Source organism: Simochromis diagramma, unplaced genomic scaffold (assembly GCF_900408965.1).
Source record: "Simochromis diagramma unplaced genomic scaffold, fSimDia1.1 OVJJ01000361.1, whole genome shotgun sequence".
NCBI classification, from domain to species: Eukaryota; Metazoa; Chordata; class Actinopteri; order Cichliformes; family Cichlidae; genus Simochromis; species Simochromis diagramma.
Genome location: NW_024386860.1, coordinates 7692052 through 7713248, shown reverse-complemented (window position 1 = coordinate 7713248; position 21197 = coordinate 7692052). Strand labels below are relative to the sequence as shown.

Genomic DNA, 21197 nt, shown 5'->3' with positions numbered 1-21197 from the left:
TCCCCCTTGTGGATACTTCAAGCCAGGCTTCATTTAGACGATGCATGATTAGATGTATCTATGTATAGACGTGATGGAAAAAATGTGCTAACACTAACAAAAAATAAATGTTTCCTCTTACTGTAAAAAATATGATTTCATTGCCGTTTAAGCAAACAGGTTATTTGTTAAAACGGCAATATTTGTCCAAAATATGAAAGAAAAAAAGCTACATATGTTATATGTATATGTAATACCTATTTGAAATGTAATTTAAACAACACACTAACTCAGTATCAAAAAAGAGCAAGAATGAAAATATGTCAGTAAATGTAAAATGAAAATCTTTTCATTTATATTTCACACTTGGGGATTTCACTTTCTGCTCCTGTCCATTCTGGATTGAGTCCCAGTACAGTTTACATACTGTGCAAAAGTCTCAAGCCACCTCTCATTGCTTCATTTTTTTTCCTTCCAAGGAACCAGACTTTGTTGTAATTATTTTTAGAAGTTTTTCTTGGGCTGCCTTTTCACTCATTTTCAGTTCAGTCTTCATACCTGACTATTTTCACCTTTTATGTATTGATTGAAGTGTCAGGCCTAGAAAAAAATATATACAGTAGATGAAAGTCGTGTCCTTAAGAAAAAGGAACAAATCCAACAAGGATCTGACACAGAGCCTAAAAGATGCATCTGGCCTTTCAGTACTGTTCACTGAAGCCTCATCAGAAATGCTCTCGGTGGAAAGGTGCCTGTCAAGATCTTATTCTTAATGAAGGGGAAAATGGAGAAAAGGCTGAGGTATAACAAACTGCACATGAACTGGACTAAAAATTAGTAGCAACAGATTTTAAGAAGTGATGAATCCAAATGAAAAATTTGGAGGTTTTCCAGACTAATGTTTAGTTTGTTTTCTTTTAACTTTAGCATTTTGTGAACATCGTATATTTGACATGGTTATTATTTGTGCTATCAGTCTCCTGAAAAGCCATTAGCAGATCAGTGCTCTTTGCTATGAAGTGGTTAGGTGGATAGCAAAGTATGAAAGAAATACCTGACCACAGAAACTGACAAAAACAGCAAATTTTGCTTTTTAAAAACTGTATGATATTTTCTTGAACAATGTATATGTTGAGTTTTACTAAATACCGGGGACGTGTTTTGAGTTGTGCTGATATAAGATGATTTAAAAAAAGGACAAACATAAAATATGCAGTAGCCAGAATCCTCACAGATACATGAAAATGCGATAACATTGCCTCAGGATTGAAGACACTTCATTGGCTCCCATAGCTATATATAATTACCTTAAAAATGTGTATATTAGTTCACAAAGCTCTGTCTTGGTCCCCAAGTACAACACAAATTCCAGAAAAGTTGTGACATTCTTTAAATTTGAACATAATGAAAACTAAAAGACAATATTTTATGCACAATAGAACAAATGTTCAAACTGGGAAACCGGACACCTTCATCCACTAAATGTGTTCATTTCAAATTTGATGTCTCTACAGTTCAAAAGAATTCTGGCACAGGGCAACAAACAGCTGAAAAAGTGGGAAATGTCAAAAAGGGAGAACATCCAGCAATTAATCTAGAAAGTAATTAAGCAAAGTGATCTGTTACATGATTAGCTAGAGACGTCTTAGAGAGGGAGAGTCTTTCAGAATTAAAGATTGGGAAATGCTGTCAAATCGGTGAAGTAATGCATAAAAAGATAATGGAATATTTCAAAAACAGTGTTTCCCAACATCCAATTTGATGTGTTTCCAACATCAAATTGGAAAGACTTTGCAACTCTCATGATCTACATAACATAACATAACATGCATAACATCATCAAAAGATTCAGAGAGCAACTAAAGCTCTATCAAATGAAATGGAAGCTATAGTTAAACATACTCCAGAAACGCCGTTGTGTCCTGTGGGCCAAGACTCATTTTAAAAGTCGGAATTTGATCCATGATCATATGAGTCCAAATTTTATATTCTTTTTTTTTTTTTTCTTTTTTTTTCCTTTTTTTGTGTCCCAAATTTTATATTCTTGTTGTTAATCACAGACGCCTCCAGGCTAAAGAAGAGGGAGACCTTCCAGCATGTTCTTTGATGGTATAGGGATGCAGTGTAAGTGTACACAGTATGGGCAGCTTGCATGTTTTTTAAGGAACTGTGAATCCTAAAAGTCATATAAAGGGTTTAGAGGAACATATGCTCCCCTAAAGATGATGTCTGTTTCATGGAAGGCCTTGTATTTTTGAGCAGGACAATGCAAAACAACGTACTGCAGCTACTACAACAGCATGGCTTCATCGGAGAAGAGTCCGAGTGCTGAATTGCACTGCAGTCCAGATCTTTCACCTTGAGAATATTTGCTGAATGGTTAAATAAAAAAATACATCAAGTGTGACCACAAACTCTTCAGCAGCTGTAAACCCATATCAGGCAACAATAGGACTTTTTTTTTTTTTTTTAAGATAAAAGAATGGGACTAAATTCTGACACCAAAACTCAAGAAATTTCTAAACTCAGTGCCCAGAAGTCTTCAAACTGTTTTGAAAAGCACAGCAGATGAGGTGTTAAGATTATGAAGTTTACATGTAATGAAATGTGCTATATAAACAAAATTGCCATTGTCATAAAAATTCTATAGCCCTGAAGGACAAGTTAAAATTCTGCGTGAAGTCACCCTGTTTATACGTGACAAAGGTTAAAGCATCATCTTAAAACTAGCAAACACCTGCCTCATGGTGGTGCCAGAGGAAAAGTCAGTAGATGTCCAAAATAAATGATAAACTTAATCTATGTTACATCAATCGATACAAAAGTTTGGGGGCAGTTGTTTTTTTACATTTTCATCCCAGATAGCAATATTACATAAAAATCTAATTGCAGAGTAAATAAATTTAATTTAAACGTTATACAGACAAAACAGTGAGGTGAAGATGACGGTTCTTTGACCTTTGTATTCATTTCACAGGCGTCCAGCTCATTAGTTACTTGTATACCTGTCTGGATAGTGACTAGTTTAGCTGCACTCTGCTTTCATTCTTAGTAAAAGTTTAGTTTTGAGTCCACACCTCTCTGTCTTCCTCCCTCCCTGCCACCCACCTCTCTCCCTCCCTCTGTTTCTCTCTCTCTCTCTCTCTCTCCCTCCGCTTGTCTGCCTGAGCAATAGACCAAAGAAACAAACCTATTTGGTTTCCTGGTTGCAGCAAGACAATCAAGACGAGGGGCAGAGTGACATCAAGCAAGACAAAGGAGAAACAGTAATGTTTCAGGCCATGACAGAAAACATGTTTCCGCTGTGCTGACAGTAGATGCACTAGCTCTAGGACTGCATTGCTGCTGAGATGTTGGTAAGCAAGAGTACAGTGCTTAAAATCTGCTATAAATGTGTAGGGGTGGAGAGAAAGAGAGAAAGGAGAAGGGAGCGTGATGGCAGAAGTTTCAAATGTTTTGAGAGCTTGGTGTTAGCCTCAGTGCCTCTTTGTGTTTTATTTTTAGTGCTTTTCTTGACCTCGAGTGTTGTAAGGTCCGTATTAAGTTAAACTTACAATGTAGAATTTGTTTTGTAGCACTTGTATTTTCGAACACAGGAGTGAGCGAAAAATCAGTAGAAGTGGCTGTATTGGCTGGAAGAGCACACTTTTCTTTTCCTTTTTAAATGAAACGTAATTGTAACTGCTCCTATTGTCTGTTGCTGGATAATGTAATACTACTGGATTGTTATGGCTCAACAATGGATGCAGTTTAAGGAGGACAAGATGCATGCTTCTGAGATTAACATGATGGCACGCAAATATCGTTCTAAAGACAAATATCAGAGTGAACGCTCAAAAACTTGAACCAACCACTAGCTTCATTGCTTATGAATATTCACACACATTCAAAAATTGCGATTACACATCTCTTGACACAGCAGAACTGTAGATATTTATTGGCACACCCCCCACACACACACTCACAGACTCACAGACTGAGTTTTTGGTTGACTTCACCTGAAACCTCACATTAGCAGAACAATGGCGGCAGCAGATTTGGGCGCGTCCAGGAGCCCGAATTTGAGCTCCGGGCCCCCCACTCGTGGTGATCTTCGGCTCGTGGGCAAGACCCTCAGAAGACTGGATAAACTCCAACAGCTGTGCAGTACCCCTCGGCTTGGACTGAGAAATAGTCCGCCATACCTACCACAGCTGCTGTCAGAGACCTCAGTGCTGCTCATCCAGGTCTGGGAGCCTTTCCAAGACTTCAGGCCAGCAGGTGGACAGGTGCCACACGGAGACGAGGCAGAGTACCTGAGGATCCATATCAAAAACCTCTTTGATAAGACAGAGCGGGCTCTACTGCTGTTTAAAGAAGGACGGAGGAAGATATATGAAGAGACTTCAACTTACAGGTGAGAGGGCCCCTGGCTGGCATCTACATACACATGCACAAATGAACACATGTAGGAGGGAAAGTTTGGTCTTGAAACACCAAAATGTTTCAAGACCAAGAAATTGTTTAGAGAACAAAGAACAACTTTTTTTTTAAGAAAAAGAAAACTCTGCGTAACATACTCATTATTACGTTTTTACTATAACAGAACATTGTGACATTTGTAAAATTAGCATTTGTTTAGATTACATTTATGTTTTTCATCAGTTTAACCAAAAATACAAACTCATCCTAGATCCTAGTCTCTTATATGTGAAAGCATGCACTTTTTTTCAGTATTTTGGCCTTGTTCAGACAAGTGACAAGACATGTGAAGTCATCGCAAATAATAATACATTTTCTTTCTTTCTTTTTTTTTTTGAGGGGGGGGGACAGATTAACAGGTTAATCTGCCAAATTAAATTTCTGGTTTTTTGGCCCCAAAAATATGTTTTTAGATTTTCAGAGAGTAATTAAGAAAATCCTCACTAAACTTTCCAGAAGTCTCACAGGTCAAATTTCCTTAACAGCAGCGTATGTACGGAAGTAGGAAATCAGTTTCTGACCGAATTTTGGAAGCGTTGTGTATCAAGTTGTTAAGAACTGAACATGTTATAAAGGTGATTGTCTGAAATGTTGGCCTTTGTCCGAACGAGGTCTGAAGCATTGTCAGACTTCTCAAAAGCACGGCCTACCACGACGCCTCGATTATAGGGATGGTTAAGCTAAGGAGCCGTGCCTATGCATTACTAACTGTAACGATGGCAGCCTGACTGAATATGGAAAAACTGACCAACAGCACTTATTTTTCACAATACAGCTCGGATATTTGTTTTATTATTTAAATAATCTTCAAGTAGTGGTCATTTATGATGCCAGTCATACCTTTATATGTACCTATGTGATGTTTTTAATTATCAAAATGCTTCCCACCCATGAATTTGTCCACTTTGTTTGCAGTTTTTCATAGTTTCTTGCAGGAACCAGTCTGTTAGTGTGGCAGGGACAATAGAAAGTTCTGTTGGATAATTTATTGCTATGTAAATATACGTGCTTGTCATCATTATGGACTTGTGTTATTTTAATTTACCACTTCTAATCGCTGCTTTGTAGTGTTTTGCAGTAATCCATGGCTGTCAGACCTGGAATATCAAGCTTTACTGTAGGCAGATACTTAATGCCAAAAGTGATGATGAAAGCCATTCAGCTGACGGAGATGAATTGGGTTAACTTTTCTTTGCGTAAAATTGTTGAAAAATGAAATTATTTAATTATCTAAGAAGGTTTTAGAACTTCTGTCAGATTTGGGAAACAAGACATTTTTGTGGCATATTCCTGTATGAAATATAATGGAGTCATAAGCGACTTTTAAGCTTGAAGTTTAAATACTGTTAAAATGTACCTCTACTTCTTTAAGACTAAAAGAGGTCTGAGGTCTTATTTAATCGGGTATTGTGCAACAGTTGACCAAAATGAGATTAAATCAGTCTGTATGTGGCCACTGACCATGAGTTTGACATCTCCGCTTCATACCAATTATCTTGCAAGTCACTGTAAGATCTTAGATTCGAATTTTTCAGACTTTCCATTTCTTTTGGTGCCACAAATGAAATCGGCCATGCCGATCCAAGTAACGCAAATACCCGAGCTTTCCTAATCGAAGCAAATACAATGTGTTTTTAACCAGATGCTAATAAAAGAAACTGGACAGAAAATTATAAAAAGCAAAATGAGTGAACATCCATCTGATATTATTATTGCCAGATTACACTACGATTCCTTCACTCTCAACCAGATCATGTTCTCAAGCCAATTTTTTTTTCTGATATACCAAAGGAACTGTAAAATACGAAGACTCTCAATTTACGTCATTTGATCTAGTGTCAAATCTTGTGTAGAGTATCTAATGTAGGTGCTGTGGCTAGTCAATTTTGTGGGAATGAATTTAGGTAACAGAAACCATAAGAGTTTTGTCTCTCTAAACTCAACTTCTGCAGGAATATTAAATAGACTATAAAAGAAAAAAGCAAAACCTTCCCCCATTTCTTCTTCCAGTATCCTGTGACCAAGGGTTTTATACCACTTATGCATTACTAAAGGAAAAAAAGTTCAAATTAAATATAGCCCATTATAATTGCCTGATTTAAAAGTCTTACTTGAAAGCAGTGATAGAGGTTTAAGCTCATCCTTAAACAAATTAAATGCACTGAAGAAAAAACTATTTTAAACCACCTATAGAAGCTGAGGCAAAATAAAATAAGACTTTACTCTCTGTACTTATATTTTCTGTTTGTACTATAACTTTCTGTCTGCTGTTTCATTCAAGTGGATATTCTGGAACAGCTTAATAGACTTACTTATATGTGGAGTGTTGGCTGCATTTTCCTGCACCTGTTTGGAATACTAATAATTAAGGTGGAAAAGAGCCAACCTTGCACTTTTGTGATGCTAATATGGGGAAACTAGAAAAAACAACAACAACATCCTTTGAATTTGAGCAGTGTGAGAAAGAGACTGTCTAACCTTGAGCACGATTTTTTGCCCGCATTTGCCTACGAATATACCAACCTGCAACTGGTGTTAGTTCAGAACTGAGTGAGCAAATAACTATTCTGTTGTCACAAGTTTAGCGCCCTGCCAAATTTATTAGCTAGCGTGAATGCTGAATAAAGAAAAGCTGATTTGCAGTGTTCTCGGTGAGCACCAACTAAAATATAGTCCGATCTTTTATCAACTAGCTGGTGATGATGATTGATGATGATTTTTTTTTGTTCTGACTGGATGTAGTTGCATTAACCTTCATGTGCTTTGATATTACATTTAAATGTTTTAGCTTTATTCCAAGGCGCTGGCCGGTTTGCTGTTGAAAAGCAGCGCTCAAAATTTGTGCAGCGACTGCGAAATAAGTGGAGTTTTGTCCTGGACGGGTCACTACTCCATCACAGGGTTAATATAGAGAGCAGCCCCCACTCCTGCAACCAACTTAGCACCATTAGTTAAGCTTGCATGTAAACCTTTAACCGGTGAAAAGTAACTGGGGCGCACAGTAAAAATAGACACAGAAAGGTTCCACCTGACCATAGTCAGTTCAAACCACAAAACTGCTTGAGGTGACAGTGATCTACTAACTGAAGTAGCTCGGTTATATTATACATTGAAAAAATCTTTATTTAGCATGTTAAAAGACAAAGTTAATATACAAATAATTATATCAACATCAAAATTACAGTTTAAATATCATTCTTATCCCTTCTGCTGGTTCATTTGGGGAGCTGGCTGTAACGCTATAGAGTCCACTGCATGCTGCACAATGTACGCTCAGTTCTGCTAAAATTTCACAGCCAGCAGCTGTTTTCAAAGATGATTTTCCCGTAGAATATGAAAATCACATAACCCATATTTACAGTTTTATGTCGTCATCTTCAAGAATCTCAAGCATGTACAACAGATGGCTCTCATACCACAAATCCTGCATGGTCAGTCATGTGGCAAGTTCACAAATTGTTATACATATTGTGGTTTAGACATCAGAACAAATCTCTTTTATATTCTCATCGTTTTTTTTGGATTGTACTGCTACAGCTCATACAAATAAGCAAATTTTCAGTCTGCTTTTAAAGTATTTGACTGTTGGAAGCTGAAATAGCAGTTCTTTACATGAAAGTTCTGCCTGTTAAAAATTAAAAACAGAAGTGAGATCTAATTATTATTTGAGACGACAGAAACCAACAGTGGAAGCTTTAGCGGTTGGAAGATTATCATAAGCGAAACGCTGACAACTTTGAGGGTATCTGAAAGAAATTTAAGAAGCACGCATACAGCTGCAGCATTAGCATAACAACATAGGTAGTTCACACTTCTGTATTAACTTGTTGCACATTATACTTTTTTAAACATGTTTAAGGAAGCATTATTCTTATTTCACCAATCATGCAGTAAGTATTCAGACAAGTCAAATTAGCAATGCCAGATTACAGATTTCAATGTTATTGAAATAGTCAATTATAAGTATTATCAGCTCCTTACGCATGGTAAATGGCCTGTATTTGTATAGTGCTTTACTAGTCCCCCAAAGTGCTTTACACAACCAGTCATCCATCCATTCACACACTGGTGATGGCAAGCTACATTGTAGCCACAGCCACCCTGGGGCGCACTGACTGTCTCGCCCAAGGACCGAGACTGTCCAAGCCGGGGCTCAAACCGGCAACCTTCCGATTACAAGGCGAACTCCCAACTCTTGAGCCACGATCGCCCTCAAGCCACATTATATCTAAAGAGCTCTAGCTACTTACTTATGATGCATTTAAGTCTGTCAGTTATTTATCTATTTTTTTTTTAAATATTTGTGCACTGTCATTTTGACTGAGGAAGGGGCCTCACATAGTGTTTTGTAGAACTACACACAACTATCAAATTTCTGAAGTGGAGTAGATTTATAATAGTCTTGCTCTGAATTATGGCAGAATTTATATTATAAAACAAGTAGTGGTTACCACATAGTTTGGGTGTTGCAAATGGTTTTAAACACGAATCTGTATTCTTTGAAAAAACAAGAAACACTGATAATAGCTATATGATTATGATTCTAAATATTAACATGCAGAATTGTTTCAAATTGGAGAAATATTCCCATAGTGTTCGATGCAAGCGGCTCTCTTTCACTTACATACCTGTCAATTAAATCTGAAATCTTGCACCATGGAACATCTTGTTTGGTGCTGGCAGAGTTCAAAGGTGGTTACTGACCCAGAGATTACTTGAAGTAATTCTGTTTTGCTGTGTGATGCAAAAAAAAGAAAGAAAGCAACAGTAACAAGGAACTTCACATCAAACTGTTTGAGGTCACTCGCAAGCTGGTGAGGAACATGCCAACAATGTTCAGCTACAAATGACACCAAATTACTATAATGCAAATTATTATATCTCATAATAAAAGGAATTAAAGCACTTCCCCTAATGTTAGCTGATGTGTTTATGGTTCTATTCAGTGCAGTGTTTCTGTCTTTTGAATGATATTTTTAAGTACAAAGGCCCAGCCAGAGTGAGAGATGTGGCTTACACATTTCCTCCCGCCTCCTCCTCTACTATTACTCTTGAGTACTCTATTTAACACCATAGAGGGTTTTCTTTTTCTCATTGAGGTGGAAAGTCTATAACCACTTTCCACAATAGCAGATTTCTAAAGAATTTTAAATATTTCAACAGTTATGATTGCCTCCAGAGTTGCATCATAAAAGTTTTAGAAAAGAGGAAATACTTTGTGTTACGAAATTTAGTTTCCTTAGTAAGTTTAAATACTCTAATTATTGATTGGGATTAGTGCACAGAGAGCTGAAACAGACAGTAGTGCTTTTTAGTCAATATAGACAATAAATATGGAAACATAAATTAAAGCCCTCCTCTACTTGTTCATTGTATTTATTGTAAAGTAAATAAAGTAAACAGAACTACAGATGCCCACATGTAAAAAGTGAAAGCATATCTAAATGTCCGTAGCTTCTGTGTTTTCAAAGTTCAGTAGTAGTACATGCACTAGCTTTTTAACACATTTTTATACATGTTGTGCTGCATAAAACACATGGAGGAGGACAGACCCTTACTTGTTAACACTACACATTATGGCATGCTTGAATGTAACATGTGTATGTGTGTGTATGTGGTGGGGAGGTGTTATTGCTGTTGTTGTTGTTGTTGTTGTTGTTATTTTTTTTAATATACTCCCATTTGAGAGTTGCATCAAGTTGCTTCTAGCAAAAAGAGAAAGTTTTTGTTAACTAAACTAAAAGTTATAAATATGTGATGTGTAGCATCAAAATAAAACTATCAAAAATATCAATTATATTTATAGAAAGCCTTTGAAGTGCCTGAGAAGACTATTGAGACTGGCCTAAAGTGACACACTGGCCAATGGAACATTTTGTGGTATTTACAGACAAGCATGCAGCAGGCAGCATCCTGTTTGCAAGGTGGACTACCTGTTGAGTGTGTTTGATTCTGTTTGTGTGTTTGTATCTATGGAAAGTGTCTGTATTTCTTGCAACTGAAACAGAAAGGTAGTATATAACAGTGCCTATATTTGTGCACCAGTGCTAAAAGTTCAGATATCTATTTGTACTTAATGCAATTACATAAAGCTTTAGGAAAACTCATTTTAAATAGGAACACTGTGTATACTTGAGATTCACAAACACAAGGGTTTCTGCCTAGAAAAAGATTGTATTCCATGATTACTCAGACACTGTGGAGCAAAACTATAAATGTTTCCATAAAAGTTTCTGCAGCCAGAGCTTAAAGTCTGTGACGTCTTTCATTCTCAGGAGGAATTTGACCAAGCTGACTTTGTTGTTCAGTCACATGCTGTGGGAGCTGAAGGCCTTTTATCCAGGAGGATATTTTCAGGGTGACAAATACAGGGTGGCGTTATCTGCAGCTGAGGACTTTTGGAGGGAGTCATTTGGCGACAAGTTAGTATTGAAACATTTCTTGACATCGTCTTATGTGTATGTTTACATCTACCAAACGTTAAGCATGTGTTCTGACAGGTGTATAGTGCAGTGGAATACCTTTAAAGAACAGCTGAGAAATGTACATCCATTTGAGGAAGGGATGGAATCTATGGCTCTGAAGTCAACCATTGACTTAACTTGCAACGATCACATCTCTGTGTTTGAGTTTGATGTTTTCACGCGACTGTTTCAGGTAAGGTGAAAGTTTTGTTACATTAAGAACCAGATGGTGTAGGAAATATGTCTATTTGCATTTTTGCTTGTCAGAGAATGGTTTGTTACCAGTAGCTAGTTACTGTAGCTTGGCACGATAGATGAAATAAGAAAACCGTACAGCACCGCTAAAGCTCATGTTTGTTCAATGAGAACAAATCCAAACACTAAACAGATCAGTTGCCCTTTTAGAGGAGATGACCGGACAGTGTCACTAACAAGGCTGTGCAAAAGATTAAGGCATGCAGTATCCAAGATCAAATCCTCTTCCCTCATCTCTTTTAGCCGTGGAGGACTCTTTTAATGAACTGGAACCAGCTGGCCGTGACTCATCCAGGCTACATGGCCTTCCTCACCTATGACCAGGTTATAGCTCGTCTGGAACACTACCTGCACAGACCTGGGAGGTGAGGATTCATGCATCACTCAGAAAATATTCAAAAAATATGAAAATATGAAAAAGGTCTCAAGATTATAAATATATATATAAATAAGAGAATCTTTTCATTTATTGCTCCAATATTATACCTTTAGTTTTCTGGGGGTTTATTCTAGAAATGTTTGAAGAACAAACAAACATTAGCCATGGCCAAAAGTATCATGCAGTGCAAATTTTTTATTGTTATTATAGCTAAGAATGAGAGGAATTTAATTTGCATAACACCATTTGAAAATTGTGAAAAATCTTCTGCTGATATTTCTGGAAAACCTCAATGTCTCTTAATGTGGTTATTTTTCCATTTTCTGTGTGAGCTACATGTTTTCCTTTTCCTCCCAGCTATGTCTTTCGTCTGAGCTGTACAAAAATGGGGGAGTGGGCTATTGGCCACGTGACATTTGATGGTGCCATCATCCAGACTATCCCGGAGGACATACCTCTCTACCAAGCTCTGATTCAAGGCTTCAATCAGGGCTGGTTAGGACAAACATGTACATTTCTCTGAATTGCTTCTTTTGTTTATGTGTTTTTTCTCTAAGCTCTGTGCTTTTCTGTGCCTGCAGCTACTTGTACCCAGATGGCCGGGATGTGAACCCTGACTTGAAAAGCTTGTGTGAACCAGCCAGCAGAGGAAAAGTTAAAGTTACAGAAGTGAGTGGCTGCAATTTATACATCATTATCTATTTAAAGTGCACTAACTGCAGCATCTCGAACCTTTGCCAAGACAAAACAGATAATATCCTGAGATGTTGTCTTGTCTCTCTGACTAAATACAACCACCAAACAGGAACAGTATGAGCTTTACTGTGAGATCGGCAGCACCTACCAGCTATGTAAGATATGCACAGAGAGGGATAAAGACACCCGGATTCAGCCCTGTGGCCATCTCCTGTGCCAAACCTGCCTCACAGGCTGGCAGGTATGAATCCTCATCCACGGACTCAAAGTTTTCAAATCTGTAACCTATTTAAATCCATTCAAATTCACAGACGCATGTTCAAATATATCCCGCTCATACAGAGACGTTGAAGGGAGACAGACAGTTACTGTAACCGTTGTTGTGTGTTCACTGGGGTGAAACAGTCTGGGCTGGCTGAACTAGATATAGTTTTTTAGGCCACGGGTTGGTCGTTGGTTGCAGTCCTGCTGTACTGTAACAATGCGGGTTATTTGAATGTGGTTTGGGGTTGGTGCAAAAAAAAGATTTCTCATGCAAACACTTTATTAAAATGTAGGATTGGCAAGAAGTTATTTTAACTCTGAAAAACTACCTTGATTTATTTTTTCCCCCAGTATTCATATATTATCTCCAAAAAATAATATGGAATTATCACACTTCTACATGGCAGTGATTTTCCTCTTCCACTTTTCTTTTTTTCCTTTTTTTTGTTTACATGAAAAATTATAGTCGAGCTCAGGCAATATCGAGTGCACCAATGCTTATAAAGCACCTGTAATATGTGCTCGGTTGAGCTATTTTTAGATTACCTATTAGATTTTATAGCTTGATAGCCGAGGCATGACACTCAAGAATCATCCTCTCATAATGTCACCATTATTTATTTGTATATAATAGAGATAATACAAAGTAGCTCATAGCCTATTCACTATAATATAAACGTGAAAATCTGAGGACAATGTACAGAATATCATGTGATATTGATGTTTCAATACACTTTACATTTGACCTCTTTAGATGACAGAAATTTCTCAGCCAAAGAAAATTCAGTCATCATGTGTACAGCATGTCCTGTATGCACTTCGTGTGTGCTCTTCCAGGGGGGCTTCCCCAACTTCCTGCTTCCTCTTTCGAGTTACAGAGTGACAAAGAAGACGTCCAATCAGAATTAAAGCTGCAGCTGTCAAATTATAGCTTCATGGTCTCTGGCTAGTTCTTTTACTCAGACAATCCCAGCTAGAAGCCCTCCACCTATTCAGTAGGTGTTTTGTTTGTTTTTTTGAAGGTGCAGAGCAACATGTCCTGACATTTGGCTCAGGACTTCCTGTGTGAGCTTAGCCTCACATCCTCCTTAAGCTGCATCGGTTACATTCACTATGAGAAAAAGTGTGCGCATAATGTGAGAAGGAGAAAGGCAGAGAGAGGGAGAAAGGGAGAGAGAGAAAAAGAGACTAACTTGAAAAGAAAGTTCAAAGAGCTTCATGGATGCCACACCACAACGGAAAGGTTGTAAGTTTTATGAGATTAAGGTTAAGCAAACTTTCTTTTTAACAGTAAGTTTACTTTACATAGACATGTAAGGTGTAAGGAACATAACCCAAAAACAAAATCAGCATTGCAGCAGCATACCAAGTATCAGAACGTGTATGTTAAATTCAGTAAGAGTTTGAAATAGAACATTTATAGACTACATGCATCATATTTCTGTAGTAGGAATGCTTTTACAGTGGCCCTGAATTTTTTTATTGATAGGCTCTCGATTGATTTGTTGTTTGGAAACGTAAACATGAAGTTTTTAAGTCAGACGTCTCTTTATCTTGGTCTCATCATATCGATTATGTAATCTCCAAGATGGCAAACAGCATCACTGTTTCAAGGAAATGTCCTACATATCCTCTCATTTCTGTCCTGTTGCATGTTGCTAACTCATTCATTCTGTCATATCTGGAGTACGGCCCAATAATTTAGCTGCTGATAAACATCTAGAAAAAAACCTCCTGCTGAGTATGCATTGCTCCTTCTGTACAACTGTGCGCAAGATGCATAAACCATTATCTTGGCATACTATTCATGAGAGGTTAAAGGTGTTTCTGTTAGTCATAAACACAGCTATAGTGAAATCTATGTCTTATTTCTTTTGTGAAAAATTTGTAAGTAGGGATTTTAATGACGATCATCTGACACAACAAAAGACTTCCGGGCAGTTAGATTTAACGTATGTTTGAACTAATGTAATGAAAAGAACTATTTTGTAGTGAGGTTCCCTATAAACATTAATCCCTGTTAAAACTAGAGACGTACCAGCGTACAAAAATAGATAACATAGTATGGCGAGCAGTCTGTGTAATCATATTAACAAATCGAGGTCACATCAAAACCTGGAAAAACACAAAGGCTCTGTGCTATAGTAGCGGAAGCAAAAGCAGCATGTTACAACGATTCCCTTTTATGTTGAGGTGGAAAACCACAATCTACAGGGTCTGTTGAACGTGGTATTTTCCACTATCTTTATCTTTCAAACAGCCAGAGGCCTTTGTCTTTGAAGACATGTTCAACATATTCCACTACATACTGTACAATTTAAAAGATATTAATCTGCTGAAGAGAATGGGTGTTTCTTCACATTCATGTGAACGTTCTCATTTCCTCTTCCGATGATGGGTTGTTGATATTCATCTAGCAGAAGTCAGCTGGCCAAACCTGCCCATACTGCCGCTGCGACATCAGAGGAACAGAGTCCATCCTCCTGGAGCCGTACGTGCCAGTCAGCGATCAGGTGCTGGTGGAGGAGGGCGATGATGACGACGACGAAGAGGATCATGTGGATATTGAAGAAATGGTAAAGGAAATAGCTGCCCTGAGGAAGGTGTGTAAATACATTTCCGTGTTCTATGTTGTTTAATTTTAGCTGTGCTGTGCTAGCAAATTGAGTTTTTGGTCTGCCATCAACAGCCATAGTATGGCCTGCCATCGGGTTAAGAGAAAATAATTGTTTGCATGTATAGCCTCTAGCAGGTCAACTTTGTCATGTAGTTTTCATTCGACGTCATCGTTTGGACAAAATTAAATTAGTCATTAATCTTTGGTTAATAAAATAAGTACATGCAAACTCATTAGATTGCAATGTACCTTCTGCTTAAATACTAGTTATAGGATGCTATATATAGTCACATTACTTGAAAGCAACATTGCCCAAGTATAGATTCATAAAACCACCTTCACATCTTTTTGACTATACAAATAGACATTTGTAGTTCTGTGTTTAAATAGTTGTTATACAGTAAAATCCAGGCACCTTGTGTGCACCATGCATCCTCATTCGCATTTCTGCCACTTTAAAAGAAGTTCTCTCTATTGAGTAATTTTTTTTTTATTATCATTTTTATTTATTTATTTATTTATTTATTTTCCAGTTTTCCAGTTTGGACTTCCAGGTTCCCAGCTCTCACATTAGCGCTCCACCTTTACCCCCTAAAAATAATACAATGCCACGCTGTCCCTCTCCCTCCGTCCAGTTTCAGACGTCTGAAATTAAGACACTGCCCAAACACTCCAACTCTTATTCGGTAAGTTCTTGCTGGCATTCAGGTTAGTTGCATATTCTTCTTGGTTATGGCAGCTTGAAAATGTGAGATGTTGCATTTGTCCAGTTCTCCAAGAGACTAAACTTTTAAAAAAGTAATGAAAAGATTTACCAACTGCCGTGTGCATATGCGCAATAGCCGACGCCTGTACAGTCACTGTGTTTGTTCTCTCCTGCAGCCTCAAAGTAGCAGTGAAACGCAAAGGTACAGAAAACAGACAAACAGGTGAGCAGAGTTGTTATAGTTTTGTATTTTGTAATTAGTTTTTATTTTCATTCCATTTCTTTTTTAGTTCAGGTTAGTTTCTATCTCTGTCCAGAGTGGATCGTCAAGTTTTAGTTGAGTTTTTATTGTTTGAAAACAAAAAAATGTTTTAATTTAAAAGTTTTAATTTAGTTTTTTTTAGTCTCTTTATGTCTTTAGTCTCATAATTATTAAATTGTGATCCTAAATTATGATCTTAAATCAAGATTTAGGAAAATCATTATACGTATTACAATAAAAACTTTTTTTTAAGTAGTGGAAAGTAGTAGTCTTACAAACCATGTCCAATAATTTATTGCAAATTGCCTCACCAGCAAGTTTTAATAACATTTTTACCAACCTAAGAGATACTAAAACTAAAGATATTACCTTTATATTTCTACCTTAATTTTCTTTTTTCTTTTTTTTTTCAATGTTACAATGTTTTACAATGTTTTTTCACACCTAGTTTTAGTTCTTAGTTTGATTTTAGTTTACTTTAATAACCTTGCTGGTGAGATCGCAGTAGTATTACATCAAGGTTCTCTGCTTGTATGCTAGAAAGAGCATTTTCCTGCTACTCAATTAAGATCCATGACATTCTAGCTTTATTTATAGTCACCTGGTAGTCTTCTTTCAGAGAAGTAAAAAGCTGCTTCTGTGACAACTGATGGCTTTGATGAACTAATTTTACAAACTACACCGGTTTTAATGTTATTTTCTCATTTTGTTTTGGAAAGGAAGATTTAATTGTTATTTGGCAAACAATATTTAATTAGAGGAATCATAAAATGATTAAAAATGGCTAGGCGACCTGCAAGCCAAGTTACTGAATCTATACAGATATTGAGACTATTAAAATAATTAAAATGTTTTTATGCTTTGTAACTACGCATTAAAGCCGAGAGGTAATTTTTAAAAATCCAAATGTTTCTGTTTTTGCTTGTTAGGTTATTCTTGATGGTTGTTCTATCTAGGATCATTAGCTTAGGTTAATGGAAAATACATTATTTACACAATGATTTATCAAATTTAAAAAAAAACAACTCAGGTGATAAAATATATTTTTCTGTCTTTATTTAGTTGTCGAACGGAGGGTTTACACGGCAGTGAAGAGGAATACGCTGGTGAGCTGAGACCACGCCCTTTCTCTCACAGGTGATTGACTCCTGTCTCCACTTAAATTTCACAGCAATAAACAAGTTTGTTTTTTTTTAATTCAATTTTGTATGTATGCATGTAGTGCAGTTAGTAGTCATAATGACAGGATGGTTCATGTGAAGGAGTTAATTTACTGGTATGTTTATGTGTTTGTAAAACAGCGTGGAACACCTGAGAGAAGCAAACTTTCCTTCCTCCTCTCAGAGAGCTGACGACAGTAAGTCATAGTTGTTACAACCTTCTTTCGTCTTCGTTTGCTGGGCGATGAGAGTTTGGCTCAAGAGTTTGGAGTTTGCCTTGTAATCGGAAGGTTGCCGGTTCAATCCCCGGTTTGGACAGTCTCAGTCGTTGTGTCCTTGGGCAAGACCCTTCACCCATTGCCTACTGGTGGTGGTCAGAGGGCCCGGTGGCGCCAGTGTCCGGCAGCCTCGCCTCTGTCAGTGCACCCCAGGGTGGCTGTGGCTACAATGTAGCTTGCCATCACCAGTGTGTGAATGGGTGGATGACTGGTTGTGTAAAGCACTTTGGGGTCCTTAGGGACTAGTAAAGCGCTATACAAATACAGACCATTTACCATGCGTAAGGAGCTGATAATACTTATAATTGACTATTTCAATAACATTGTCAGTGCAGCGTGGTATTGCTAATTTGACTTGTCTGAATACTTGCTGCATGATTGGTGAAATAAGAATAATGCTTCCTTAAACATGTTTAAAAAAGTATAATGTGCAACAAGTTAATACAGAAGTGTGAATTACATATGCTGTATGTGTGCTTCTTAAATTTCTTTCAGATACCGTCTGGGTGGCTGTGGCTACAATGTAGCTTGCCATCACCAGTGTGTGAATGTGTGGATGACTGGATGTGTAAAGTGCATTGGGGTCCTTAGGGACTAGAAAAGCGCTATATAAATTCAGGCCATTTACATACAGTAATGTGAGCAAACATGCAGAGGACCTTCCATCTTAAAACGAACTGAAGAAATTTCACCTGATGCACAAGACTGGAAAACAGTTAGAAACATACTGAAATCATTCAACGCTTTGAACCACATGTTTTTTATGGGTGTTTCTCTAAAAATGAAAAACACATTAAAGACACACAGCTGCACTGCAGAGAAAAATAGGCCTCTTCAGGTCTTGAATGGGATATATTTGTTTGCTTAATAAGCTTTACTTGCTTTTCTTTATGATTTCTTTTCTACATCTCAGACATGTTCACCTTGTCATGACAGGAAATTAGAAAATTGAACTCATACTGTTAAAAATAGTTTCATTTTTGACGCATTGCAGTACATTAGCATAATAATGGTAGCACCGAGATCATTTTTCTCAGGTCAAAACTGTGAAATTGATTTGTTTTGAATTCCCCTTAGGTGCTCTTATTTATTAGGTTTAGGTATTATTGTTTTAGTATTTTATCAGAAGTTGGAGATGAGATTCTATACACTTACATGAATAACGTAAGTCACCTTAACCCGCTAGACTTCTTGTGAATATTGTGCATTTCACGTGAAATCTCTGTTTGATTGTGTATAGGTGGAATACCCTGGCTCGGACCCAACATCCCTGTAATGGAGAGAAGACATAAGGAAAAGGAGATGAGCAGACCAGGGCTCAGAAAAGACAAGTACGCTCAGGGAGAGATGAAGAGAACAATGTCATCCTGAGTGACAAACAACACGTAGAGTCAATAGACTTAATTTCATCCAAGAAATCAGCCTTTGTTGAATGTAAAAAAAATAATATTTAATGCTGCAAACTACCATGTGCATGCTGCACTGCTGAAAATGAGTGGAGTGTTTGGGACTAACAGAAAAATTGCCCACTGTGGCCTCCTACTGTTTGATAATTGCACTGCCATTAGCAACACGGTAGGTTCAGTACTAATTCCTAAATATAGTGTCACATTAGATCTTCTTTGGAGTTAAAGTATTTACTGACACTCTGAAACAGAAATTAAGGAGAGGCTTAATATTTGACAATGTGATTTTTTATTAAATAATAGAAAAACCCTACCTCTTTCTTTAATCTGTAACATAAGTTTGTTCTTGTAAATGTTATAAGAGTAGAGAAGGGCCTCTATATTGATAAAGCAGTTGTAACCCTTTGAAAACAGCAGATAAATAACATTACAGTCATTCAGTTTTACATAAAAGTGTTTCACAATTTCTTCAGATATGATATTTGACCTACATGCAGAAGACATGCTGCATGTGTACTTAAACCAGACTTTTTGAACATTTATTTCTCTCTCCCCGTCACTCCAAATAAGGGTCTTTGAGTATGTGTGAGTGTTAAGGTGCTGCAGGATATTGCTAAGCAAGCTGTATCAAGTACCTCCAAGACAGAGTCACAGAAAGACCCTTTCTCTGGAAGGGCAAAAGCAAAGATGCATCACAGAGGAACATTTCAGTCTAAGAATGAGAGAGAGCGTTATTATGTACAGGTTATTGCTGTTTAGGTCATTCTCTAGTGAACAGAGTAACTCGGAAAGATGCATGAGAAACATGCACAGTTTGTGTGACTTCAGGCAGTTCAGACGTGAACTATATTGAAAGTGATATGTAAGTGTTACTATATCTGACGTAGAAAGATTACCATCAAAACTGTACAGGAAATGATAAATGCTGAATTTATCCAGACATAAAGTGATACATTAAAAGGCGGTCAGAATAATGTGAAGGAGCTTTATTTACATCTGTAACCGATTATAAATACAGTAACCTGTAACTGATGCATTTTTGGTCTTCAAGTTTTATTTGATGTTTTTTTTTTCCATTAAATACAAACAGACCAATCAAAAAATGTGTGTATACTAAGAAGTTTCATTTATTAGTTTTTTTTTTGTCCAGCACGTGGGCGATGGGATCGGTACAACAGCCTCAATCACCTCGGAGGGCTGGTAGAGTTTGGCCAGTGTGATGTCGTAATCTAGAGTCTGATAGTCGTACCTGCACACACAGAAATATAAAATAAGCCTCAGCGGTTTGTCTGAAGTATTTCATCAGTGAATGGAAATATTAAACTGTGTCGTGTAAAAGTAAATCGCAGACAGGGCCGATCCTTTCTTTCACTCACTGAGGGAGCCAGGTGATGATGTCATTCTTCAGCTTCTCTGTACAGGCAGATTAAACAAGAAAAACAAAATCCTTAAAACAGATTATCTAAGATCCAAAAATTTGTCATACACCAACATGATCTTTTTAATGTAGTTATTTAGTTTATCTATTTTTTTAATAAAGAAAGTAATGCACAAACTCATGTTTCCAACACTGAGTACTTACTTGTACCAACAGTGGGCAACAGAGAGCACGCGCTGCTTGCTGATGAGCACACCATCACTGATGTGGTAGTCTGTTCAGTGAGGCCATGTATGGTGATGTTCACACTCCTGCCATCTTTACGAGTAACTGTCACTGTCGCACAACAGTTGAAGTGAATTTCATTTCAAATCTGTGTCATTACAACAGAGATATGTACATTGTATGTATGTGTGTATCTCTGTATTTTTACCAGCAAATCCAACCTTCAGCAGAGTCAGCAGTCTCATGGTGTCTGGCAAATGCCCAGAAGACACCTAGGCACACTCTGACTCATATTGCAATAGTCTGTGTGCTCCAACTATTCCTGCTCCTCCTCTCTTGCCTGGTTATGTTGACCCCGTCTGTATCTCTGCATTCTGTTCTTACCGCTTGGTGCTAAGTGTTCATCCAAATCGCTTATCTCCCCACATTTAACACCTGTTTAAGCTTCTCACATAGGTCACTCATTGTTGGCAAGCTACAGCCTGGGATGGGGGTCCACTGGTGGATCGCGGGCCCATCTGGCTGCATCCCAGTTTTGCTGCTGATTCCGTGGGGCATCTGCTTGGCTTCATTTGGGAAGGGGGGTGGGGGTCTTTGTGTGTCGTTAGCAGGTGGGTATGTGTGTGTGCGTGATTGAGTGAATGGCCTTGATGTGTGCATGCGTGTG

The 21197-nt window shown here is 37.5% G+C and overlaps 1 protein-coding gene and 1 long non-coding RNA gene across 4 annotated transcripts; one reads left to right on the top strand and one right to left on the bottom strand.

The window, feature by feature from the left end:
• Window positions 1-3156: 3156 nt before the first annotated feature.
• On the top strand, window positions 3157-20064 carry cblc (Cbl proto-oncogene C, E3 ubiquitin protein ligase). 3 transcript variants are annotated; one of them, XM_040030273.1, is made up of 14 exons: window positions 3157-3335; window positions 3998-4375; window positions 10716-10862; window positions 10941-11097; window positions 11403-11524; window positions 11896-12033; window positions 12120-12207; window positions 12344-12475; window positions 14916-15101; window positions 15649-15801; window positions 15998-16044; window positions 17146-17220; window positions 17385-17440; window positions 18762-20064. In XM_040030273.1, exons 2-14 carry the CDS (start codon window positions 4002-4004, stop codon window positions 18890-18892), a joined length of 1806 nt encoding a protein of 601 aa, XP_039886207.1. In that variant the 5' UTR covers window positions 3157-3335; window positions 3998-4001; the 3' UTR covers window positions 18893-20064. The 3 variants fall into 3 exon arrangements, with proteins under 3 accessions (XP_039886207.1, XP_039886206.1, XP_039886208.1); XM_040030272.1 differs by having other exon boundaries at window positions 3995-4375; XM_040030274.1 differs by having other exon boundaries at window positions 3159-3335; window positions 3995-4375; window positions 14919-15101.
• Window positions 20057-20628, bottom strand: LOC120732583. Its single transcript, XR_005695611.1, has 3 exons — window positions 20510-20628; window positions 20304-20340; window positions 20057-20176 (listed from the first exon to the last, which is right to left on the bottom strand). It is a non-coding gene; the product is annotated as an uncharacterized LOC120732583 (long non-coding RNA).
• Between the last annotated feature and the right edge of the window lie 569 nt (window positions 20629-21197).

What these genes read in the sequence shown, in the direction of transcription:
- cblc (XM_040030273.1), top strand. Translation starts at nt 4,002, where the DNA reads ATGGCGGCAGCAGATTTGGGCGCGTCCAGGAGCCCGAATTTGAGCTCC. An exon ending in CCTGCCTCACAGGCTGGCAG is followed by an intron (nt 12,476 to 14,915) that starts GTATGAATCCTC and finishes ATATTCATCTAG; the next exon opens with CAGAAGTCAGCTGGCCAAAC. An exon ending in CCACGCCCTTTCTCTCACAG is followed by an intron (nt 17,221 to 17,384) that starts GTGATTGACTCC and finishes TTTGTAAAACAG; the next exon opens with CGTGGAACACCTGAGAGAAG.